At 31.8% G+C, this 20646-nt stretch overlaps 2 protein-coding genes across 4 annotated transcripts; both read right to left on the bottom strand.

Annotated features, from left to right (window-relative positions):
- Positions 1-404: 404 nt before the first annotated feature.
- Positions 405-3557, bottom strand: LOC118040990 (patatin-like protein 2). Its single transcript, XM_035048082.2, has 8 exons — positions 3476-3557; positions 3189-3313; positions 2629-2891; positions 2229-2493; positions 1987-2133; positions 1226-1501; positions 826-938; positions 405-710 (listed from the first exon to the last, which is right to left on the bottom strand). The coding sequence occupies exons 1-8, from the start codon at positions 3477-3479 to the stop codon at positions 662-664; spliced, it is 1242 nt and encodes a 413-aa protein (XP_034903973.1). The 5' UTR covers positions 3480-3557; the 3' UTR covers positions 405-661.
- Positions 3558-8117: 4560 nt separating this feature from the next.
- On the bottom strand, positions 8118-18706 carry LOC118040988 (probable DNA helicase MCM9). 3 transcript variants are annotated; one of them, XM_035048080.2, is made up of 21 exons: positions 18499-18706; positions 18311-18413; positions 18113-18212; positions 17880-18018; positions 17119-17185; positions 16512-16686; positions 15658-15757; positions 15097-15194; positions 14828-14893; positions 14539-14631; positions 13431-13547; positions 12650-12722; positions 12419-12485; positions 11160-11241; positions 10792-10913; positions 10635-10702; positions 10109-10218; positions 9972-10019; positions 9752-9904; positions 9037-9206; positions 8118-8262 (listed from the first exon to the last, which is right to left on the bottom strand). In XM_035048080.2, exons 1-20 carry the CDS (start codon positions 18648-18650, stop codon positions 9118-9120), a joined length of 2022 nt encoding a protein of 673 aa, XP_034903971.1. In that variant the 5' UTR covers positions 18651-18706; the 3' UTR covers positions 8118-8262; positions 9037-9117. The 3 variants fall into 3 exon arrangements, with proteins under 3 accessions (XP_034903971.1, XP_034903972.1, XP_034903970.1); XM_035048081.2 differs by lacking the exon at positions 8118-8262 and adding an exon at positions 8284-8810; XM_035048079.2 differs by lacking the exon at positions 8118-8262 and having other exon boundaries at positions 9065-9904.
- Positions 18707-20646: the final 1940 nt, after the last annotated feature.

The following is a 20646-nucleotide window of genomic DNA, read 5'->3' on the forward strand; positions in this document are numbered from 1 at the left end:
GTGACATTAATGGTAACAAGAGTTGTGTTTTAGGAATCACTCATACAGTTTGTGAACAAAACTGACTTCCCTATTCACTAAATGAGGGTTTATTTATACTACAGAAACAACACAAAGACTAACCAATTACATCAATTAGAGTTCAACTCTACAACAACCTTATCACTTGCCTGAGACCTATTTTCCAGGAGGTTAGTTAGTATTTGTTTTACATATGGACACTTACTTATAGAACACGTGTATTCAATAATCAATGTGAACTCATTCGGTGTTAGTGTCTAGGATATTACAAGACCAATATTAATTTATGTAAACTGTAATTTCTTATAGTACTATATTTTATGATGAAACATAAAACATACAAATCACACCAATTCTTCACTCCACACAACAATCCAAGCAAATACAACACAAGCAAATTCACTCCAAAAGAGGGGAAAAAAGGCACAACACATGGGGACTTTTTTCTAGGAAACTCAAGGAGAGTCTTGTTTCCTAGTTATTTTAAGGTGTACATGAATTTATATCACTCCACACAACTCACAAACAAGCCTAGCAAGAAGTGCTGATACTAGCACTTCAGTTTTATTTTAATATTCCATAGCATCGTCAATTGCAGAAATCATGTCTTGAACATCAGCAACATTTCTATGAATCTGACTTACTTTGAAGAGCGAGCCTTCCTTATGTCTACCAATCTTTCCGCGAAGCTGCACAACATGAATCCAGAGGCAGCAATAAATATCCATGAAGAAGTTTGTATTGGTACGTGCTAAACAACTCATAAGAAATAAACCTAGACAAATTAAAAAATGTTAATCGTACTATGTAAGTATGTCTTCATTCTTTTCCACCAGATCTTCACCAATCTTCAAGAGACGTTTCAGGTTTTCATCACTTGAGTCGTCCAACGCGGCTTCAACATAACTCAGGTCAGCCTGATTGTGACCATAAGATATAAAGTTAGTTTAGTAGGAATTTTAAATTAAGGTTTCGTTTGATATTATTCTCATATATTAATTTAAATTATTTTTAATTTTTTTACTCATAAAAAAATCATAAAATTTTTATCATACACTATAAATCTTGGCTCGAGCAACCTTCAATTTTATTTTATTTTATTTTATTTTTCTTTTAAAATGGCATGGAGAAAAATATTTGATATAAAATGCTTACGTGAGAATATCCCAACTCATTCTATATCTTAAATGCAACTCAATGGTACCTGGATACGAAGATAGTTTTCACTTAATCCACGTGATTGAAAGATGCTGGACATGTACATCTCAATCATTTCATCTGCTGAACTCATAAGAATATCAAGCAATGGATTGGAATTGTCATTTTGCCAAAGCCAATTAAGGATCCCCCACTTGCTAGGATCTTCTCCAACCTCCAGCTTATCCTTTCCTTTTTGTTCTCCAGTTCCAAGGGACAGAAGAAGAATCTTACTGTAATCGACCTTCTTCTCTTTAATTACCTCACATACGGCTAGCAAAGACTGGTAAAATTATCACATATGAGTCAATTAATTAAATTAAGGCATTGTTATTTACTTATTTTTTTATGAACATCGAGCTAATAGGCAAAATATTTTCTCAATCCAGAATGATAGCTTCAAATTAAGGCATTGTTATTATCAAGTATCCAGCACTCAACCACCTAGAACCTATTTTAAATTAATAGAAACGTACCATATTCAATCCAAAAACGAGTAAATTATAAAATAGAAAAAAAAAAACTACATGTGATCTACAAGGACTAAATTATAACTTAAGAGGAAAAATTAATTAGTTTTAACAATCTACAAGGACTAAATTATAACTTAATCATCCAGAAACCCTAAAGAAGTGGATTACTGGTTCGCTTTTATCTACAAGCAAATTTCTTTCTTCATAGTTCATACCCCTAAACGAAATGGAATTCAGTACTAACATGTCTAATTCAACACAAATGCCTTTTTTCTATAGGGTAATAGCAGCTTACAGGATTATTGGCTGCTACACCACCATCAACTAAGTGGAATTCCTTGGCGCTGGCTGTCAAAAGATGAGGGGGGAAGTAACATGGTGCTGCTGACGTCGCAATGCATACATCAGACAATGGAGGATCCATTGACTCATCCCTTTTCGCCTATGAATTATTCATTAAAAATAATATGAGATAACCTTTGGATAAATATGTTAAAAATAATGGTACGAAATTATTAGAAAATCAAGAAGAATGACCTTCAAGGTAGAGAAGATGATTGGCCGAAAACGCTTGATGTCAAAAGTGGGAATTATCACATTAGTGATAGTCTCACTGATTACGAGTTCCTCTGCTAAGCGTTCCTTGACGGTCTCATGCAGATAGCAACCATCATATTTTGGTTGTAGGATAGACATAGCCATTTTACGGACTGGTTGAGGAATAATATCCACACGTATAATTTCCCTCAAGATATTATCCAAAATGTTTGTGCTGCTGCTGCTGGTGCTTATATTGCGTACGCTATAGTTTATCACAAGATAATACATCTTAGTTACATATGCATGCAGATGCATAATGGATTTTTTCTAGAGAAAAGGTTATTTTTTAAGGGATATTGTTTAACAGGAAAAAAACCATGTCATCTATTTTACTTACATGTTCTGTGCAACTTCAAGAGTACTTGGGTTTTGGGGCTTCGTCTTTGCTGCTTGATTATGGTGGCTTGCATCAGTTGACTCTTTTGAAAAGATATTCTTGCTATTTTCAATATAAAAACTAGTAATTTCTTTTGCAGTGAACAAAGGTCGCTTCATATGATCAGGAGCAGTAAGCATAGCTGTGATGAGCCCTCCTGTGCTTGTCCCAGCAATGAAGTCAAAATAGTCTGCAATCCTTACTTCCTTATCATTCTCCAACCCCTATATCAAAAGAAATAAAAATCATTCTAGCAATAGAAATTATGACGACTGCTACTTTTGAAGTCGTATATAGTGTGCATATATAAACATTATAATAAATCTAGTCCAACAGATGAACACACGAAGTGAATGTCTTCGGACATTATTCAAAAGACATTAGAGACCTCACCTATACTATGTAAAAATTTTATGTAACTTAAAAAATACATAAGAATTTCTTTCCTAAACAAAACACACACACAAACAAACACATACATAACACCTGTGTGCATATGTATAAGCATTGATCAACAAAACCTGGAGTATAGATTCAAGATAGCTAAGAACTTTGCTAGCAATGATGCCTCTCACTCCTCCACCGTCAATGCTAAGGACTGTGATAACTTCTTCATGAGGATCTGATTGTTTTGAACCTATGCCCCCTAAAATTTACCAAGATAGTAATAAAACAGCAGTGTCAGCAATATATTGATGATATGGATGATCAAATATATGTTTTAGTACATAGGTTTTGCTACAAAAGATGTTATAGATAGGAGAATATATGAAATTCTTGAGCATCAATTGAAAGCTTAGGTACTCACCCATAGTATGGAGATCAAACTGGAATTATTTTGATTGGTTAGTGGTTGCTACAAGCACTTGATGAGCAAGGACCGATTCTACCCCTTTTTATAGCAAAAAAAGGGTGATATACATTGATGGGACAAGATGAATGATTCTACCCGATAAAGAAAGTTCATAGACAAGTGGACCAACAAAGGTGCTTCATAAGCACCATGTCCATCTTGATCACTACGATTGATTGGTGATCGTAATTTCTTTTTGTTATCAAATATGAGTTTATTTATATTTTTTTAATATACCAATTCGTCAATTTTTTCCCCATCAAAATTAACAGCAACATTTATTATACGTAATAGCTTAGTTATAAATTAAATTAAATATCCTTCCTAAGAATTGTATTAAAAATTAATAAAGAACTAATAATTACACGGTGTACATCCTCCAAATTTAGTATTTATAAATTATATTTATAATGTATGTGTTTGACGTGACTTGATTCTATTCGTGTCTATATACAGACTTCTTACAAGAATATTATGACATGAATTTTCTTTTATTATGATTGCTTTTCTTTTTAAACCCTTACGGTAAGAATGTGCTTTTCTTGTTAAAGCTTTCTTTTTCTTTTCCAATCCTTTTGTCTTTTGCACTTTTTTATCATTTCTCTCTTCTCGTGGAACACACATATATAAGGATTAATTAACATAGATGATTTTTAGGTTTGTTTAACTGAAGTAATCATATCTATCTTTTTTTAATCATATTAATTAACATGTCTTGGAGAAAATCAAACAAAAAATTATTTAATTCTCAATTTATAGTGGTTGTTCAAGCATCCCCCCGTCAGGAGATTAATTACACTATTCTGTAAGCTTGGAAATAAACTAAATATCACAGCAACACCATTACCTTGGTGACGATGGTTAAGGGCGTCTATTTCATCTTTAACCATAAATATTTAATTTCAAATGATGGTATAGGAAATAAACTTCCTATAAATTCGTCTAGTTATTCAGTGGTTGGAGTCTATTTTTAACCAGACTAAAGGATTTTAATTTTATCTTAATATATGAATCTCAATTAAAAAAAAGTACCATGTATAAATAAAATGAAAACAAAAAAAATTATGAAAATTTAGTTACAAAGAAATATTTTATTTTAAATTTATAATTGTGTGACACTTTACACGATAAGATTTATACTATTTTATTATGACACTTTACACGATAAGATTTTGTAATAATGTCTCATTTTACTTAGATGATTTGTATAGTGGTTGTTCAAGCATACTCTCATCACGATATTTAAGCAACACCATATTCATTATATGTAGAGGATTATTCTAATATTATAATTCCTATAGTTATTACCGTGTTCTATTTTATATATATATATATATATATATATATATATATATATATATTATTAATTGTGTGACAATTTACACACAAAGATTTTGTAATAATATGTCATAATTGACATATATATTAGTTCAAAGATATAAGTGACAGTCAAAATATACAAACATACACATGCACATATCTATATATGTTTGTGTTATTTTTTTAAAAAAAATACATTATGTTTTTAAAAATGTCTAGTCATCATGTTGATATATGATTTGACCGGTTTAGTTGGGAAAAGAAGTATTAAATGCTCTTGAAAAGTAATTGCTTGAATAGATTTTTCAGATAAAAAAAAGAAGATGATGAACGATAACCGAAACAGCCTGGTTTTTGCTAAAGTTCAATTTAGTCCTTCAATTTTAAATTTTATTTAATTACACCCCTGATTGGCTTTAAACTTTTAATTTTGTGCAATATTGCCCCTAACTAACTTCAACATCACTCCTATATATCAATGCCTTTTTTTTTTTTGATTCATGATTTTGAATTTATGTAAATTGACCCTCAACTGACAATTAAACATTTAATTTTTTTTAATTTCGCCCCTGATTTCAATTAATTGGGCATCTATAGTTCAACACCTTTACAAAAAAGCCCTTAACTATGATTTTCTTTAATTTTATCTCAAATTGCCCTAAACTTTTGATTTTCTTCTAATTTCACATTTGATTTGAACCAATTGACTTTTAACAATTAAGCGGGTCCTCTAAAATTTCATCTTCTCAATTAAGCTCAAATTAGGATTCCAAACTTAATATTTCACCAATTAAATTTCTAATAACATTAATTTAACTCATTTAAAGTATAATTAAATCCTTGCACTTAATTAAATTCTTTAACTGGACCCAAATAAATTCTTAAATATAATTAAAATTTTAATTTGACCCATGATTAAATCAATTTGGCCTATTAAAAATCTAATTATGTCTCTAGGTTTAATTTTTATGCAAATTTGTTCAATAATAATTTAATTTAACATTGAATCTGCATTGTCTTTTCGATGTTTGGTACAATTAGACTCTCAATTCATCAAAAATTGCCGCCTTGATTCCTCCATAACACCAGTACCCCCCTTGTTGTTATTATTTTATTATTTTATTTTTATTTTGAAAAGAAAAAAGAGTAGATTTGGAGGGAATAACCCAAAATAAATTATGATCAAAATAATAAAGAAATTCAATTCCCCATATCACTTTGGTAAAGAAGAAAAGGTCGAGTTTATGTATGAATTTTAGGCTTGGTTCATCCTACTAGAATCAACATATAATGTTGTTAATGTACATATTTATGATACCACAAATATACAACTAACTCCAAATCCTCACTCCACACGAAAATCCAAGCAAAACTTGTTCAACAATACAAACATAAGAAAATTCACTCATGGAAAAGAAAAAAAGGCAAGAAAAGGAAAGTTCTTAGACAAGATGAATGATTCATTCATCTTGCCGCCTTGATCCATTGATAGGACAAGATGAATGATTCTAACCGAAAAAGAAAGTTCTTAGACAAGTGGACCAACAAAGGTGCTTCATGAACACCATGTCCATATTGGTCAATACAATTTGGTTGATAACGTAATTTCTTTTTTTATATAAAATATGAGTTTATTTATATTTTTTTAATATACAGCAATTCGTTAGATTTTTTTCCATCAAAATTAACAGCAGCAATTATTATACGTAATAGCTTAGTTATAAATTAAATTAAATATCCTTCCCAAGAATATGTAAAAAGAGCGAACGGATATTTTAAATGAAAAACAAATTGATAATAAGCATATTCACCATGTCAGCTAGTCATGAGACCAATCTCTGCTGCTTCGAATATTATGACACGAATTTTCTTTTATTATGATTGCTTTTCTTTTTAACTCCTTACGGTAAGAATGTGCTTTTCTTGTTAAAGTTTTTTCTTTCCAATCCTTGTGTCTTCTGCACTTTTTTATCATTTGTTTCTTCTCGTGTTACACACATAAATAAGGATTAACAAATATGATTTGTAGGTTTGTTTAAGTGAAGTAATCATATCTATGATCTTTGTTAATCATATTAATTAACATGTCTTGGAGAAAATGGAACAAAAAATGATTTAATTCTCACTTTATAGTGGTTGTTCAAGCGTTCCCTCATCAGGAGATTTACACTATCCTGTAAGCTTGGAAACTAATATCGAAGCAACACCATTACCTTGGTGACGATGCTTAAGGGAGTGTATTTCATCTTTAACTATAAATATTTAATTTCAAATGATGGTATAGAAAATAAAGTTCCTATAAATTCGTCTAGTTATTCAGTGGTTGGAGTCTATCAATTCAAAAAAGTACCACATATAAATAAAAGAAAAGAAAAATTAAAATTAATTTCTATGAAAATTTAGTTACGCTGAAATATTTTATTTTAATTTTATAATTGTGTGACACTTTATACGATAAGATTGTTTAATAATTAACATGTCTCCATTGACATAAATTAGTTCAAAGATATATGTGAGAGTCAAAATATATGTCTGTGTTGGTTTTTTTTTAATCTAAATCATGCCTCTAATTAAAAAAGCTAATGTTTATTCCGATCAATAAAGTATTCAATGTTGATTAATCATACAACATTGTCAATTATATATATATATATATATATATATATATATATATATATATATAGAAGAATCATGTTGGAGTTTTGGATAAAATTAAGAGTTTAATTATACCTCGTTATACCCAAGACCATAAAAACTAAGATTTAATTGATTATAGGATGAATCTACATAAAAAAAAAAAAAAAATTATAGCCGTGGTTATAATTAGATTTTTAATAAACCAATTTGATTTAATCATTGACTAAATTAAAAGTTTAATTATGTTTAAAAATTAATTTGGATCAAATTAAAAGATTTAATTAGGTGCAAGGACTTAATTATACTTTTAATAGGTAAATTAATTTTATTAGACTTAATTAGTAAAAAATTAAGTTTTTAAAGCTCAATTTGGGTTTAATCGAGAAGATTAGAATTTTTAGAGGACAAAACTTAGTTTTTACAAAGTTGATTGAAATCAAGGGTAAATTTGCAAGAAAAACAAAGTTTTAGATCAATTAGAGGTTAAATTGAAGAAATTCACAGTCAATGATTTTTTTAGAAAGGACACTAAAGTTCATAGACTTAATTCTATTGAAGAGAAGGGTAAAATTGAAGAAATTAAATGTTTAATGGTCAATTAAGGATTAATTTGCATAAATCCAAAACCATGCACCACAAGGTATATTAATCTATACATATAAATCAAGCATTTACTGGAAGATATTCCAAGAAAGATATTGGATGGAGTACAATCTTGTCACCAAATCTTGTTCTCTGATTGATCTTAATTTCTTGAAGGTATTGACAACTTGTGGCTCCTCAACCTGGCAATAACATTCATTAAAAGATCACACAAAGCTTCATGATTTGACTAGAAGTTAACACAACAACAAACAAGGAAACCTTCATCCAAAATCATCAATCAATCAGATGAATAACAAGGAAAACTGCTCAATCAAATGATATTAAGATACTATATCATATGGTTAGGCATCTCTCACTCAATGCAAGCTATGTTTGCATGTGGTTTTCTAAACAATTGACAAAATATAGACTAACACAGTCATTAATTTAAACTACAAAGTCGTAATTTATCAATGACACTAGAAATTTTACTAGGTTTCCTCTCACTTGGAAATTAAACAATGGTAAATGTGAACCTATGGGGCAAAATCTTCTCCCTCTGTTTTCCCTCATGGTTGTTCCGAAAAAGAGAAAATGCATTGATTTTTTATTTTCCTCTCCTTCATTTTCTTTCCTCCCAGCTTCTACTTCTCCCACACATAGTTTCCCTCAATCAAAATGTAGTTTTCTCTGAAAATCACTTGAGGTCCTCGAAATTCCACGTGCTGCATCCCACTTTTTTGTCTTCCTAGAAAAAATGGAATGAAATCAGGTTAAACCCCTCCTGTGAATTCAAATATGATTTTCCATGTTCTACTCAAATTATAACTTTTGTTAAATAAGCATAAAAAGCAATTCCACGTCTACTTAATCTGACCATTGCCAAACTCTATACAATAATTAACATTTCAATGAAATGCATGTCAAGCAGTAATATAGTCACGGAAAAAGCTACAAAACAAAATGGCAGTCACCTTAGGATAAAAGCTTGACTATGAAAAGCAGGTGGGAATGAAATCATACTGCTGGTGAAGATGCTTTTGCTTTCTGTATTGTCATCTAGACAATCCTTCTATGATGTTAACATCAGAATACTCATCAAACGATCTCAACTTTTCAAGTATTAGTCCCTCCTGCTTGGCATCTAGGTATTAGGTGTAGTTAAGATTCAATACCATGCATTTAAGAGTTAAGATAACTATGGATTGATCAACATGAATATGCATCATGATCTGTAAAATGAACATACAGTAATCTTTATGTCATTTAAACAACAGAAAGAAAGAAATCCTTTACTACTTTAAACAAGAGAAAGGACTATAGAAGCTTGGTGTTGGACAAAAATTGGCTCAAGTGCCAAGCTCATGTACTAAGAAATTTTACAGAGAAACTTTCTATAGGATCTCCACCTACTCTTTGATAGGCCTCTACAAAGAAGTGTCTAAAATTCTAGCAAAATAGTTGAATGCTGTCAAAGAGGGAACTAATTTGTCATAAAAGAGAAAGTGTAGTGAGAATAATTAACTAGAGAACAAATTCATGCATCATCATGCTGGGAAAACCAAACATCTTTCACTCAGTAATAATATTTAGCGTGCACAAATAAATGCTGTGATAGATACCAGCTAATCACAGTTTTTGCAAGCATGTATGTACGTTTAAGCATGCCCAGATTGCTAACAAGGATACATTCTTCATCAGGATTTTCTGTGAAATTTGAGTGCAGGGAATTCCCAGCACTGTCAACAATGGCTGATGTAGTCATAGATGATTCGATACATAAAATTGCCATAATGGCATCTATCCGAGTGACCTCATTTCTGAACATAAGTCTTGCATGTGCTGCAACATTGAGAAGTCAAATTCTGATAATTTAATGGACAAATAATCAACATAAATATTGAAATACCTTGAGCTAGGCGTATCAAACTTTCCAGCATGCGCACGGTAGTCCTTGCTACAAATTAGAAATAGTACGATACAATAAAAGGAAAAATAAAAAAGCAACAATAATAATAGGGCTGAAAGAGTAATTTACTGAGGAACCTGCATTATAAGTTGCAGATCTTCGTTGGAGTTGATAATAACTTGAAATAACCTTTTCAGCTTCCTTGGTAAGCACAGGCCTGAAGTACCCCTTAACAAAATGAATATACCTGCAAATATGTTTTGAAGAAGCTGAGCACTTGCCTTTCTGAAACAGGAACAGGTTATGCAGCATAATGTGCTTAATTGAAACACAAATGTGTGCGCTTGCATGCATGTGTGTGTCTCAAAGACAGTTACGCCAGAATTCCCTCTTTAAGTTGGCAGGGCCAAAATGTTACCAGAGTAACATCAAATCCCCCATTTAACTAATTTAGAATACAAAAGAAATAGGAAAATCATGAATGATAACATTTCACTCCAAAACAGGGAGGAGAGGTGCAATGTTACCCTCCAAGCATGGGAGTTAAATGATTCCCTAGAAAAGTTGTCTTGTTGACCTGAGTCCCCAGTCACCAGACAGTCAATTATGACCACTATGCTCTACTCTCTCTCCATTTACTATTGAACCAAAAGAGTATTTTACCTGCGAAGCATAGAAAATGTCCAGATATTACCCAAATCTTCATCATGATCTCCTTTGTTTGACTCACCCTACAAATAAGTTTCAGAAAACAGTGAGGCTTTAAATGAGTCAATTGCTTTATGACATAACATTGAACCCATATTTGATTTCTTATCACCTCATTGAGAATGTGAGACGATACAACAGCATCCCATTCAGGATTCTTAGTATCCAAGAGGACCAAAACAATGTCAAATCTGCTCAATAATGGTCCCGAGAGTGCGGTGTTGACAGAGAGAGCTAGATCAAGTTAAGGACAAAGCAATACTATCACTTGTGTGTGTGTGTGTGTGTGTGTGGCGGGAAGTACAATTTATGTTTCAAACAATGTCCAACAATAGAGGTGATAAGGGTGATTTCAGCCTCCAAATCACATAGGTGGGTAAACAAACTTAAACGGCCAGTGACAACCAATTGGTTAATATATTCTTCTTTTTTCTTGTTGACACAATTTGGTTTGATTAATTGAGTTGATGGAAGTGATACATTGATCAGGGTCATACTGTCCTTTGGGATTTGTTGCGCCAAAGACAATTGTCCTAGTACTTAAAGTAGTAACAAGACCAGCCTGGAAAAAAAAAAAGAACAAATACAAAATTGGATTCAAGCTTTAGACCAAGCAGTCAATAGACAAGAACAACTAATAAAAAATGATCAAAAGAAATTTCAGAGAATCTCAAACATAATACTGAAAGCATATAAAGCATACAGTAGTATAGTATAGCCATAGGGGTCATGGATACATGTATGAAAAATTGATGCGTGATAACATCTATGACACATGAAGTGATGATACAACATGTATTTTCTGTCATCAATATGATCTGTATTTCTTCCACCCTCAATGATGCAGAACCAATTTATGAACATTAAGGAAACAACCTCCAAAACTCATGAGAACCAAATCTCTGAAAACTCATTTATCAATCTTCTAGATTATCAATTGATCATGGAGTAAGAGGCGCCTGAGAAACTTCCTACAGTTCCTTGTTTAGGTGAAACTGAAAACTGTACTGATTGAACAAGAGTTTCTTTCTAATGTTTAACTAGGGTGCTATTCATGGACATAATGCATATAGAAATATGCAAGCCAAATCCTATAGGGAAACTAAACAACAGTAAAACCCACTAGATAGGAGATATAACCATATTATTTGTAAAGCAGACTTTATTTAAATAACCAATGAGCATGTGGCTCAATTGCCACCCATATCCCTCTCGTTTAAGAAGTCTTGGGTTAAAACTTTCTCCCTGGTTTCTTTTTTTAAAAAAACCCAGCTAAATGGTAGATATTGATACTTCTAAGAATCTCAAACAAGCCTCCATCTTAAGCAATCAAATGTTAATTCCCATATCATTTTTCTTCATTTTCCATCACTCAATCAAGGCAGAATTCTACAGAGCATTAGAAGTTAACATAGCAATTGCTACATTATTTTCGTAAGTTTTAGTCAATGCATATTCTATATGCTGTGAAAGAGAATTATTGCGAGGCTAACAGATTTTGGGCTACACAATGGGGCTTGAAAAGGAGGATATCTTAATCGTTGGGGCATAATGAAGGTAAATATCAAATAACAATCTCTTGTTTGAAGACCTATGGGATGGTTTCTATAAAAGATGATATTTCAAGAACAAATGAATACTTGTGACAAAGACAAATGAGAAAACACTATATTACATTCTGCAATCATATTTAGACATCAAAGTAAATATATATAAAAAAAAAAAAACAGAGGAGCAACCTTAGCAACACTTATAGTCTGTTGCTCCATTGCTTCATGTATCGTTGCCCTGTCATGCTCCCTCATGCTGCCAACAGAAGTTGGTTTAGCTCAATATCAAGCACTCATAATCATAATCGGTGGAAAACTATTCTGTTATTGGTGATCAGTTCTGCAAATCAAATCTTTGGTGATCTGTATTGAATACAAAATTACAAGTTCTAATAAAGAGTGGTTTCATGCTGAGATTACCTGTCAAATTCATCAATGCAACAAAGCCCTCCATCTGCCAGAACAAGGGCTCCAGCTTCCAACATCCACTCCCCTATTTACATCAAAGACATTGATTAGTCCTTCGAGATTTCAAAATAATGCATAATTTCATTTATATGGCATGCTAGTATTCTCCATGGATAACAATCAGTGTTCCTCAAACGAAAGATACAAGATTCCAGGCAATGGCCAAAATATCATTCAGCAACAGAGCACAAACAGGAAAAAACTGTTATTGTATTTTCTTACAATGCCAAATTTTGATCCAAGAATATTTATCTTTAGAAGATGTCAGAAAAAACATGAAAAAGATATTGCACACATATATAACAAAGCGCATCCTAACTGACCACGTGATTTCCATCATAAAATTTCTTTTTTTTTTGTGTTACAATCAGTTTTTTTAAAATGTCTTTCAAATTGTTTTTCACCCAAAAAGCATTTTTAAATGTTTTTGAATGGTTTTGATGTACTGATGTCAAGAATGAAAAACAAATTTGAAAAAAAATCATTTTGATGTATTTTCAATTGAAAAAGCACTCGTACAACAATCCCAAGCACACTTGTCATGAGCAGAAATTTTTTCAGCAACATTGATTCCTTGGAAGGCTTCAGAAGCTAATAGTAAAATACCAAATTGAGTTCAAGAATTTAACCCATTTAGGTAATTTCAGATTAATAGAGAACAGGGAATCATGGAAGAAACTGTTACAACTATGGACAAAGTTCCAAAATTTTTAGCTTCAGGGAATAGAAATACCTCCATCCTTGACTGCAGTGACAGTTAATCCTGCACTAGTACTCCCCAACCCAGTAGTGATAACAGACCGGTTGCTCAGCTTTGCAGCAAATTTTAAGAACTGAGACTTCCCCGTACCTGTGAGATTAATTCCATATTGCCTAAGCATTATTATTTATTTTCAGATGGCATCATAATAATCAAGGAATTTAATTTATGCATAATGAAACTTGTAGTCTATTAAAGCCAAACAATCATTATGGACAAGGTCAAATTTTAAGTTCAAAGTACAGATTTATGCAAGAGTCGTTAATCATAATAACTACATCGCACAGCTCATATAAAAAGCATTTATATCAGGAACTCAAAGGTAGATCTCACTTTACTCTGTAATATGTATTGTGTACCTAAACAAAACTGCACAGACTATCTCACTTACAGCTCAGACAATAAACATTTATATCAGGAACTCAAAGGTAGATCTCACTTCATTCTATAATATGTATGGTGTAACTAAACAGAACCATGTGGAACATCTCACTCACATAATTGGAGAAATTGGTTTAATCTTGTTCGAGCATTTTCTGCTTTCCTAGTTTTCATTGAAAGGATGAATGGATGGGCAAACAAAGCACATGATTGCTGGATCTCTTTGCACACGTTCCCAGCAGGGGATTGTGTCTTGACAAAAGTCTAAGATGTGTTGGCAGGGTAAATGAATCCCAAATTCCCAATGCAAGGCATTATATCACAGATTAGTCTTGCAGCTTAAAACCAATAAAATGCATGTCAATTCATGGCAAATTTCAGAAATATATGTGAACAATGAGAGTATTTGAGCTATCATCCAGTTTTGATACACATTAGGAAAGCGATCAGCAATCACCTGTAATGCCTAATCCACCATTGCTTACCGCCTGGTAAATGCATAACTCTTCTTATATGCTATGCATGAACTTAGTTCAACAGTCTTCCCATAGATAAAATAAATTTTATTCCAACAAAAACAATCATGCAGCTAACTCAAAAAATGAAGCATAAGGCAAATTTTCTGATTTAAGTAGAATTCAAGGAATCAATTCTTGTTATAAAATAAATATACATGTACCAGTAAAAGAGCAAAATTCACCTGGATCACCAACCAAAAGCAAATGAGACTCTCCTCGAATCTTTGAACCAGAAGCATCAACATGTTGCACCCCTCCAATAAGTGTTAATGCAACTAAATTTAAGGAATGTCAATGTGTCAACCAAGTAAACAATAATCAAGAATTCTAACACATGAGAAAACATGCATCATTGCATAATTATATTCAATCCACATAATCATCAGTTTCACAAATGTTAAGGTAGTGTAATACAATCAGACTTCCATCTTTTAGAACAATAGAATGGAATGACACAAAATGACAACATACCAGCAAGCTTCACAGTGAAGAGTCCAAAAATTTGGGGGCAGAGACCTCGCAGAATGGCATTTCTCCCTGATACCAAGCTCGTTTAAAAACTTGAAATAGAAAAAATAAGCTAAAGGACCAAATCTAACAGTAAAATCATATGCAATAAGTCAAAAGAAAGGATAACATCCAAGGAGTGTTATCTCAGTATTTCTCATAAACGGTTATAAAGATGAACTACTACTCTACGTAAACATCTTAAAGATAAGAACATTGAGAATAGTTTTTACCTTTCAAAGGAGTATCATTGAAATCTGACCAGAACTGCTTGAATTTCATTATAACATCATTGGGGATGTCAATATCTGCTTTCAGCTCGTTAGTTCTCCTGAGAACAACAGAGAGACAAAATTTGAAGGAAAAAGATACAGATTTAATATTATGGCAGGGATATATTCTAGAAACACTTCCACATGTGCTCAAAATGGGCAATACTGCTATAGATTCCACTTTCACATTTAAGAATTTAAAAGAAAAGGTTTGGTCAAGAAATAAATTAAAAAACAGCAGGAACCGAGAATATTGTGGAGAGAATTAAGAGAATGAAAGGACCAAAGAACAATAACTGCACTCTTAGGAAAGCAAAAGACAATGGACACTAAGAAAGCATGCACTCAGAAGCAAGTCTTCAGGGGTGTGACTGTGGAAAGTGGTGTAAAATGATAAGTTATCTACAGGGTGAAGCAGCAGATGCATCAATAGATTTGGCTGCCAAATCCTTAACAAAGGCACAGGCCCACAATAACTTAGTAGACAGAATAAGATAGAACCCATAAGAAAGATCTCATTACCTCACATAATTAGCAATTAATACAGGATCAAGATTGGATCGAACATCTTTTAAATCAGGAGACCATTTTGCAGTCAAAATCCCAGTAACAATGATATCATCTGCAACAAAAACATATCCATAATGCCCCAATTCACCACACCCCATCCACACAGAAATGAAGGAATCCTTTTGGTATTCCAAAACAATGTATAAAACAGGGTTAATATGAAAGGACAAGAAGCAGATACTGAAACAAGAATGCCAAGGTAAATTTCCAAATGTTATTCTTTAATAATATAATGAACCTATTAAGTAGTTTTGTCGTAGTTATTTCTTAAAAGATCATATTACTTTAGATAAATTGGAAACAAAAACCATACATGTAGCATACACATATACATCATAGAGTCATGTTTGGTAAAGGTATTTATTATGACCAATATCACAGAAATGTTTTTAAAAAAATCAGATTAAAAAAAAAGATATCATCAACGCTTACGTTTTACAATAAATTCAGGTTAAATACAGAATGAGATTTAACGTCTCCAGATTAACAAGGAATAGACAATAAATGCTGTGAATCACGACAAAAATTGGATTTAGAAGCTCAATGTTCCAAGCAACCAAGACATACTTATTGAAAATAGTCATTTTGTAATACAAAATGCATTTTTCCAAAAAACATTAGTAATCTGAATGGATAAATCAAAGCAGAATTGAGAATTGAATCTTTCATATTTTTTAACGGTTAATATAGATAGAACAAGTCCCAGCTTGATTTCACGTCAATTTAATTAAGGTACAAGTTCATATTAGCAATTCGAGAAAGCAAATCCTAAGAACCGGAATACAAGGCTTCCTCGAAAGTGGTACCTCCTGTTTTTACAATGTCAACAAGATCATCCATGAGAATAACAGGAATTGACCGAGGAATGACCCCAACACCCAACACCTGTGTGCTCTCTTGGATTTTGATTTCCTGGTAATCATGCCGTATTACAGATTCATCAACACAGTCAAACCTCGTGCCTTCACAGGATTTAGACCTCTGTCATTGGAAAAAGTGGATTAGTGATCGAACTCAAAGTTCATAACACCAAAAGAGACTACATCTACCACAAAAAGACCAACTAATGCCTTGTTGTAAAATCATGTACTGAAAAGATATCAATAAATTCTAAAATTCACCCTGAAAAGGTACAACAGAAAGAGTAAGCTTATCCTTCAATCTATAATTCCATAACGTTAATGCAATGCAATAAAAAATTAAAGATGTCAGTCCAAAGAATTACACCGCAGATGCCAATGGTTATAAGCATGAATTAGGGAAAAGGACTGAGCATGAAGCTTCATAATTGTGCTCAATAATATGCTGTCAAAAGGGTGTTGCACACTACTTTCTATGTGTTGTCCGCAAACCTTGCAAAATTGCACTGGGATAAGAATCAATAAGAGACAATCAAGGATAGAGACAATAAACCTGAGAAGGGCAAAACGAAGGTAGTGTTATGGAGTTTCTACTTTCCAACTCAGGGTGAACCGGGAAACTGCACAAGAAGAATGCTGGCTCAAAAAGTGGCACACAAATTCCGTTTTCCCCCTAAATGAAATCAAATTTGGTGAAAAAATAAAAATTGATATAGCACCTAAAAGGCATGCCCATTGGATTCACCAGTGAAATGTTTGTTTGAAACAAAAAAATCAAGGAAAATTTTCTGATCGAGAATACAATTATAGTAAGAGATTTCTTGGTCATGTATCTCAAGAAAAAATCATATAAATGTTATTTGCAATAAAACATGTTAAACCATCTAAAAGTAATCCCACTCCAGGACCTTAACCCATGTTAAGCCTGGATTTCTCTGAGTCACCTGACAAGAGCTCCTTTAAAAGAGCTTCTCTTATCTAAATAAACCCATAGTGATTTTCCTAATAACAATAAGCTGACTCCAGCAATTCACACCAATCTACACGATTTCAGCATTTGTCAATGTAAGTCAATCAGATGAGAAACAACCTTAAATAAATTTTTGGATTCTGATCCATTTACATAAGCAAGTCACTCATGGTCTTGTAGGAAAATTCCCGTTCTTCACAAAACCCAAGAATAAACTAAATCAACAAGAAAACCTTACCCTTTCCCCTCCAAAACCTATACATAGCCATGGACTAGGCCAATAAACTTAAGCTGAAGGAAACTTAGACAAAAACATAAGCAAGCAAACAAAAAAATAAACCTACACATGCTTGCATTTCCGACACTGATACATCCTTTCCCCTTCATACATCTTAATCGCTCCAGACCTGATTAAAGTCCCCTTAAGAGTGAGAAGAATTCCGCGATGCTTCACTCTCACACGCCCAATGCTAGGAAACGTCTCTACGAACCCCATAACCAAAACAAACCAATCAATGATCCCATCCAAAAACATTAAAAACAAAAAATTTGACAAGAAACAAAACCATAACCGTACCAGGGCATTCAAGTGGAGATCCACATACATTAATCCGCACATGAATGAACTTCTTCTCAACCCCTTTCTCCCCAAATTTCAAACCCTTGATCACAATTTTCTACAGCCCAGATCAAAATTCTCAATTTACCATTATAACTACTAAGAACATGAATTCAATGAAATTGTTAAAAATAACAAAGGAAAAGAAAATCATACATGAGCCCAGAAGGCAGCCCGGTCGAAAAGCAGCAAGTACACAGTTGGCTGAGCCAAAACAAGATGAGCAAGTCGAGAATTCTCGTTCAGCAAATCTGTAAAACTGAAACAGAGAACAAAATCAAGGGCCAAACTTTTTATGAAAAACAAAGAAGGGTTTGAGCTTTGAATGTAAATGGATGGCATACTCGATGTAGAGAGGGTAATGAAGCTTAGGTTCTGGAGAGACGACTATGGAGTGAAGCTGTTCAGAATGATGGGTCATCAGAAACTCAGCTAAGGACTTCACTTCACTGTCTTCTTCCTTCTCCATGCTTTCGGATTCATTGACCGGTTTCATGGTTTGCTGAATTTTCCCGCTCAGTTCCTTCACTCACCTTCTCAATGAATTTTGGTTTTATTTTTTAAATGTTATATTGGGTCCTTTAAGTAGGAAATGATATTATAAGGGGTTAATTAGTACTCTCTTTCTTTAATCCATTCTTTTAAAAAATATATTTTTAAAGTTTATAAGTTATAATATTTTATATATTTAATATTTTTTAATATGTTAAAAAAATCAATAAAAATATAAATTATTTATAAATTTATTATTATATTTATTTAATAACTAAAAATATTTTATATTAAATATTATAATTTTATAATTGAATTAAAAAAACAAAATCATTATAGCCATCACTCTTTTAACTGAAACTTGGATCTCTAACAACAAAATTTATGAGATAAAAAATTTTCTTCCAGCAATTGTAGTAAAAATTATTTTTAAAAATATATAAAAAAAATTTTATTTTTTTATATAATTACATTAAAATTATTAAAAAATATTAATTTAATATATTTTCCAGCCACTTGTTAAAAAAAGCACCTAAAACTAGAAATATAAGCATCCTCAAAAAACCCCATTCCTCAAAGATCATATTTATTTATCCAATCCAATAATGTTTTAAAAAATAATAATTTTAAATTAATATTTTTTTAGTATGATTGTTAGAGCTAAATTGCTTAAATATTCTACATATTTTTAATATTATTTTTACATTTTAAAAAAAATTAATACCGACTTAAATTGATATTTTTGGACAATATACTAAGAATATATTATATGCTGCAGTTCCGGGAAACCATATGATTATAGGGGTGATGTTGAGGCACAACAGAGTCCAGTTCTTCGACAGCGATCATTCATTGTCATCACCAGAAAACTTCCTTCAGTTTTCCATTTCAAAAACTATTTTCAGAAATTATAATTTTAACAATTTTAAAAGCTTTCCCGCTGCAGAAATAGCAGAGTTTTTCTTCGTAGACACAAACTCCTTTCGTCATCAAATACTTCAATGTAAAATGGAAATGATGTCCTCTGGCTCATTGAAGTATTTTGTTGACCAAAGGAGTTCTGTCTGCTTCAATTAGACAACTGTTTTTATATTTTTTAAAAAAAAATAATTTTTTTTTTCTTATTTTAAATTAATATTTTTTTTAATATTTTCAAATAATTTATAAAGTGCTAATGTCAAAAAATTATTTTAAAAAAATTAAAAAAATTATTTTGATTAAATTTCAAATAAAAAAAAAAATTAAAACAATCGCTACTATAATCTCCAACATTCAAGTCAACTATTGTTTGAGGATGTAAAGAATTTGACTAGGGATTATTTTTTTATTGTTTAGGAATGTTTGGAACGTGGTGCGAACATGTTTCTAAAACATTTTAATTTATTTGCAAAAAATTATTTTTTTTCATGTTTTGAATAATTTTGATGCGCTAATCTCAAAAATAATTTTTAAAAATAAAAAAAATATTATTTTAATGCATTTTAATACAAAAAATACTTTAAAAAAACAACCATAATCATACTCTTAAACTACAACCTTGGTGTCATGTTTCTCTTGCTTGGTCTCTGTGACGATTCAAATAAATGAAAGAACACTGGATCTTTGTTTAGATGAATATAGTTACTATTACAGAACTTTTGAAGCAAAACCAATGTAATACAAGGAAAAACTTGGAATCAAAAACTGATAACAATGACTGAACTGAATTGAAACTAGGTATGGATAGGCTGGGAGTAAATTCACCCGAATTCCTCTCTTCACACACAAACAATACTTATTTTTCTTCTCTACTCTTTCTAGTCGGTTGCAGAGTATATTTATGCTTGCAAAACTGCTCGTCCTTAATATTAGGACTTACAGTTTCATTACACGTGTTTAGTGACATGTTTCCAATGATAAGTGAAACGGTGAGTTTTGGTGAATTTGAACTTCCCGCTACCGCTCTGTTAATTTCATTCCCCCGCCTTATTAAAACTTAAGGATTACTGTTGGCAGCATGT

This window comes from Populus alba, chromosome 19 (assembly GCF_005239225.2).
Source record: "Populus alba chromosome 19, ASM523922v2, whole genome shotgun sequence".
Lineage (NCBI taxonomy): Eukaryota > Viridiplantae > Streptophyta > Magnoliopsida > Malpighiales > Salicaceae > Populus > Populus alba.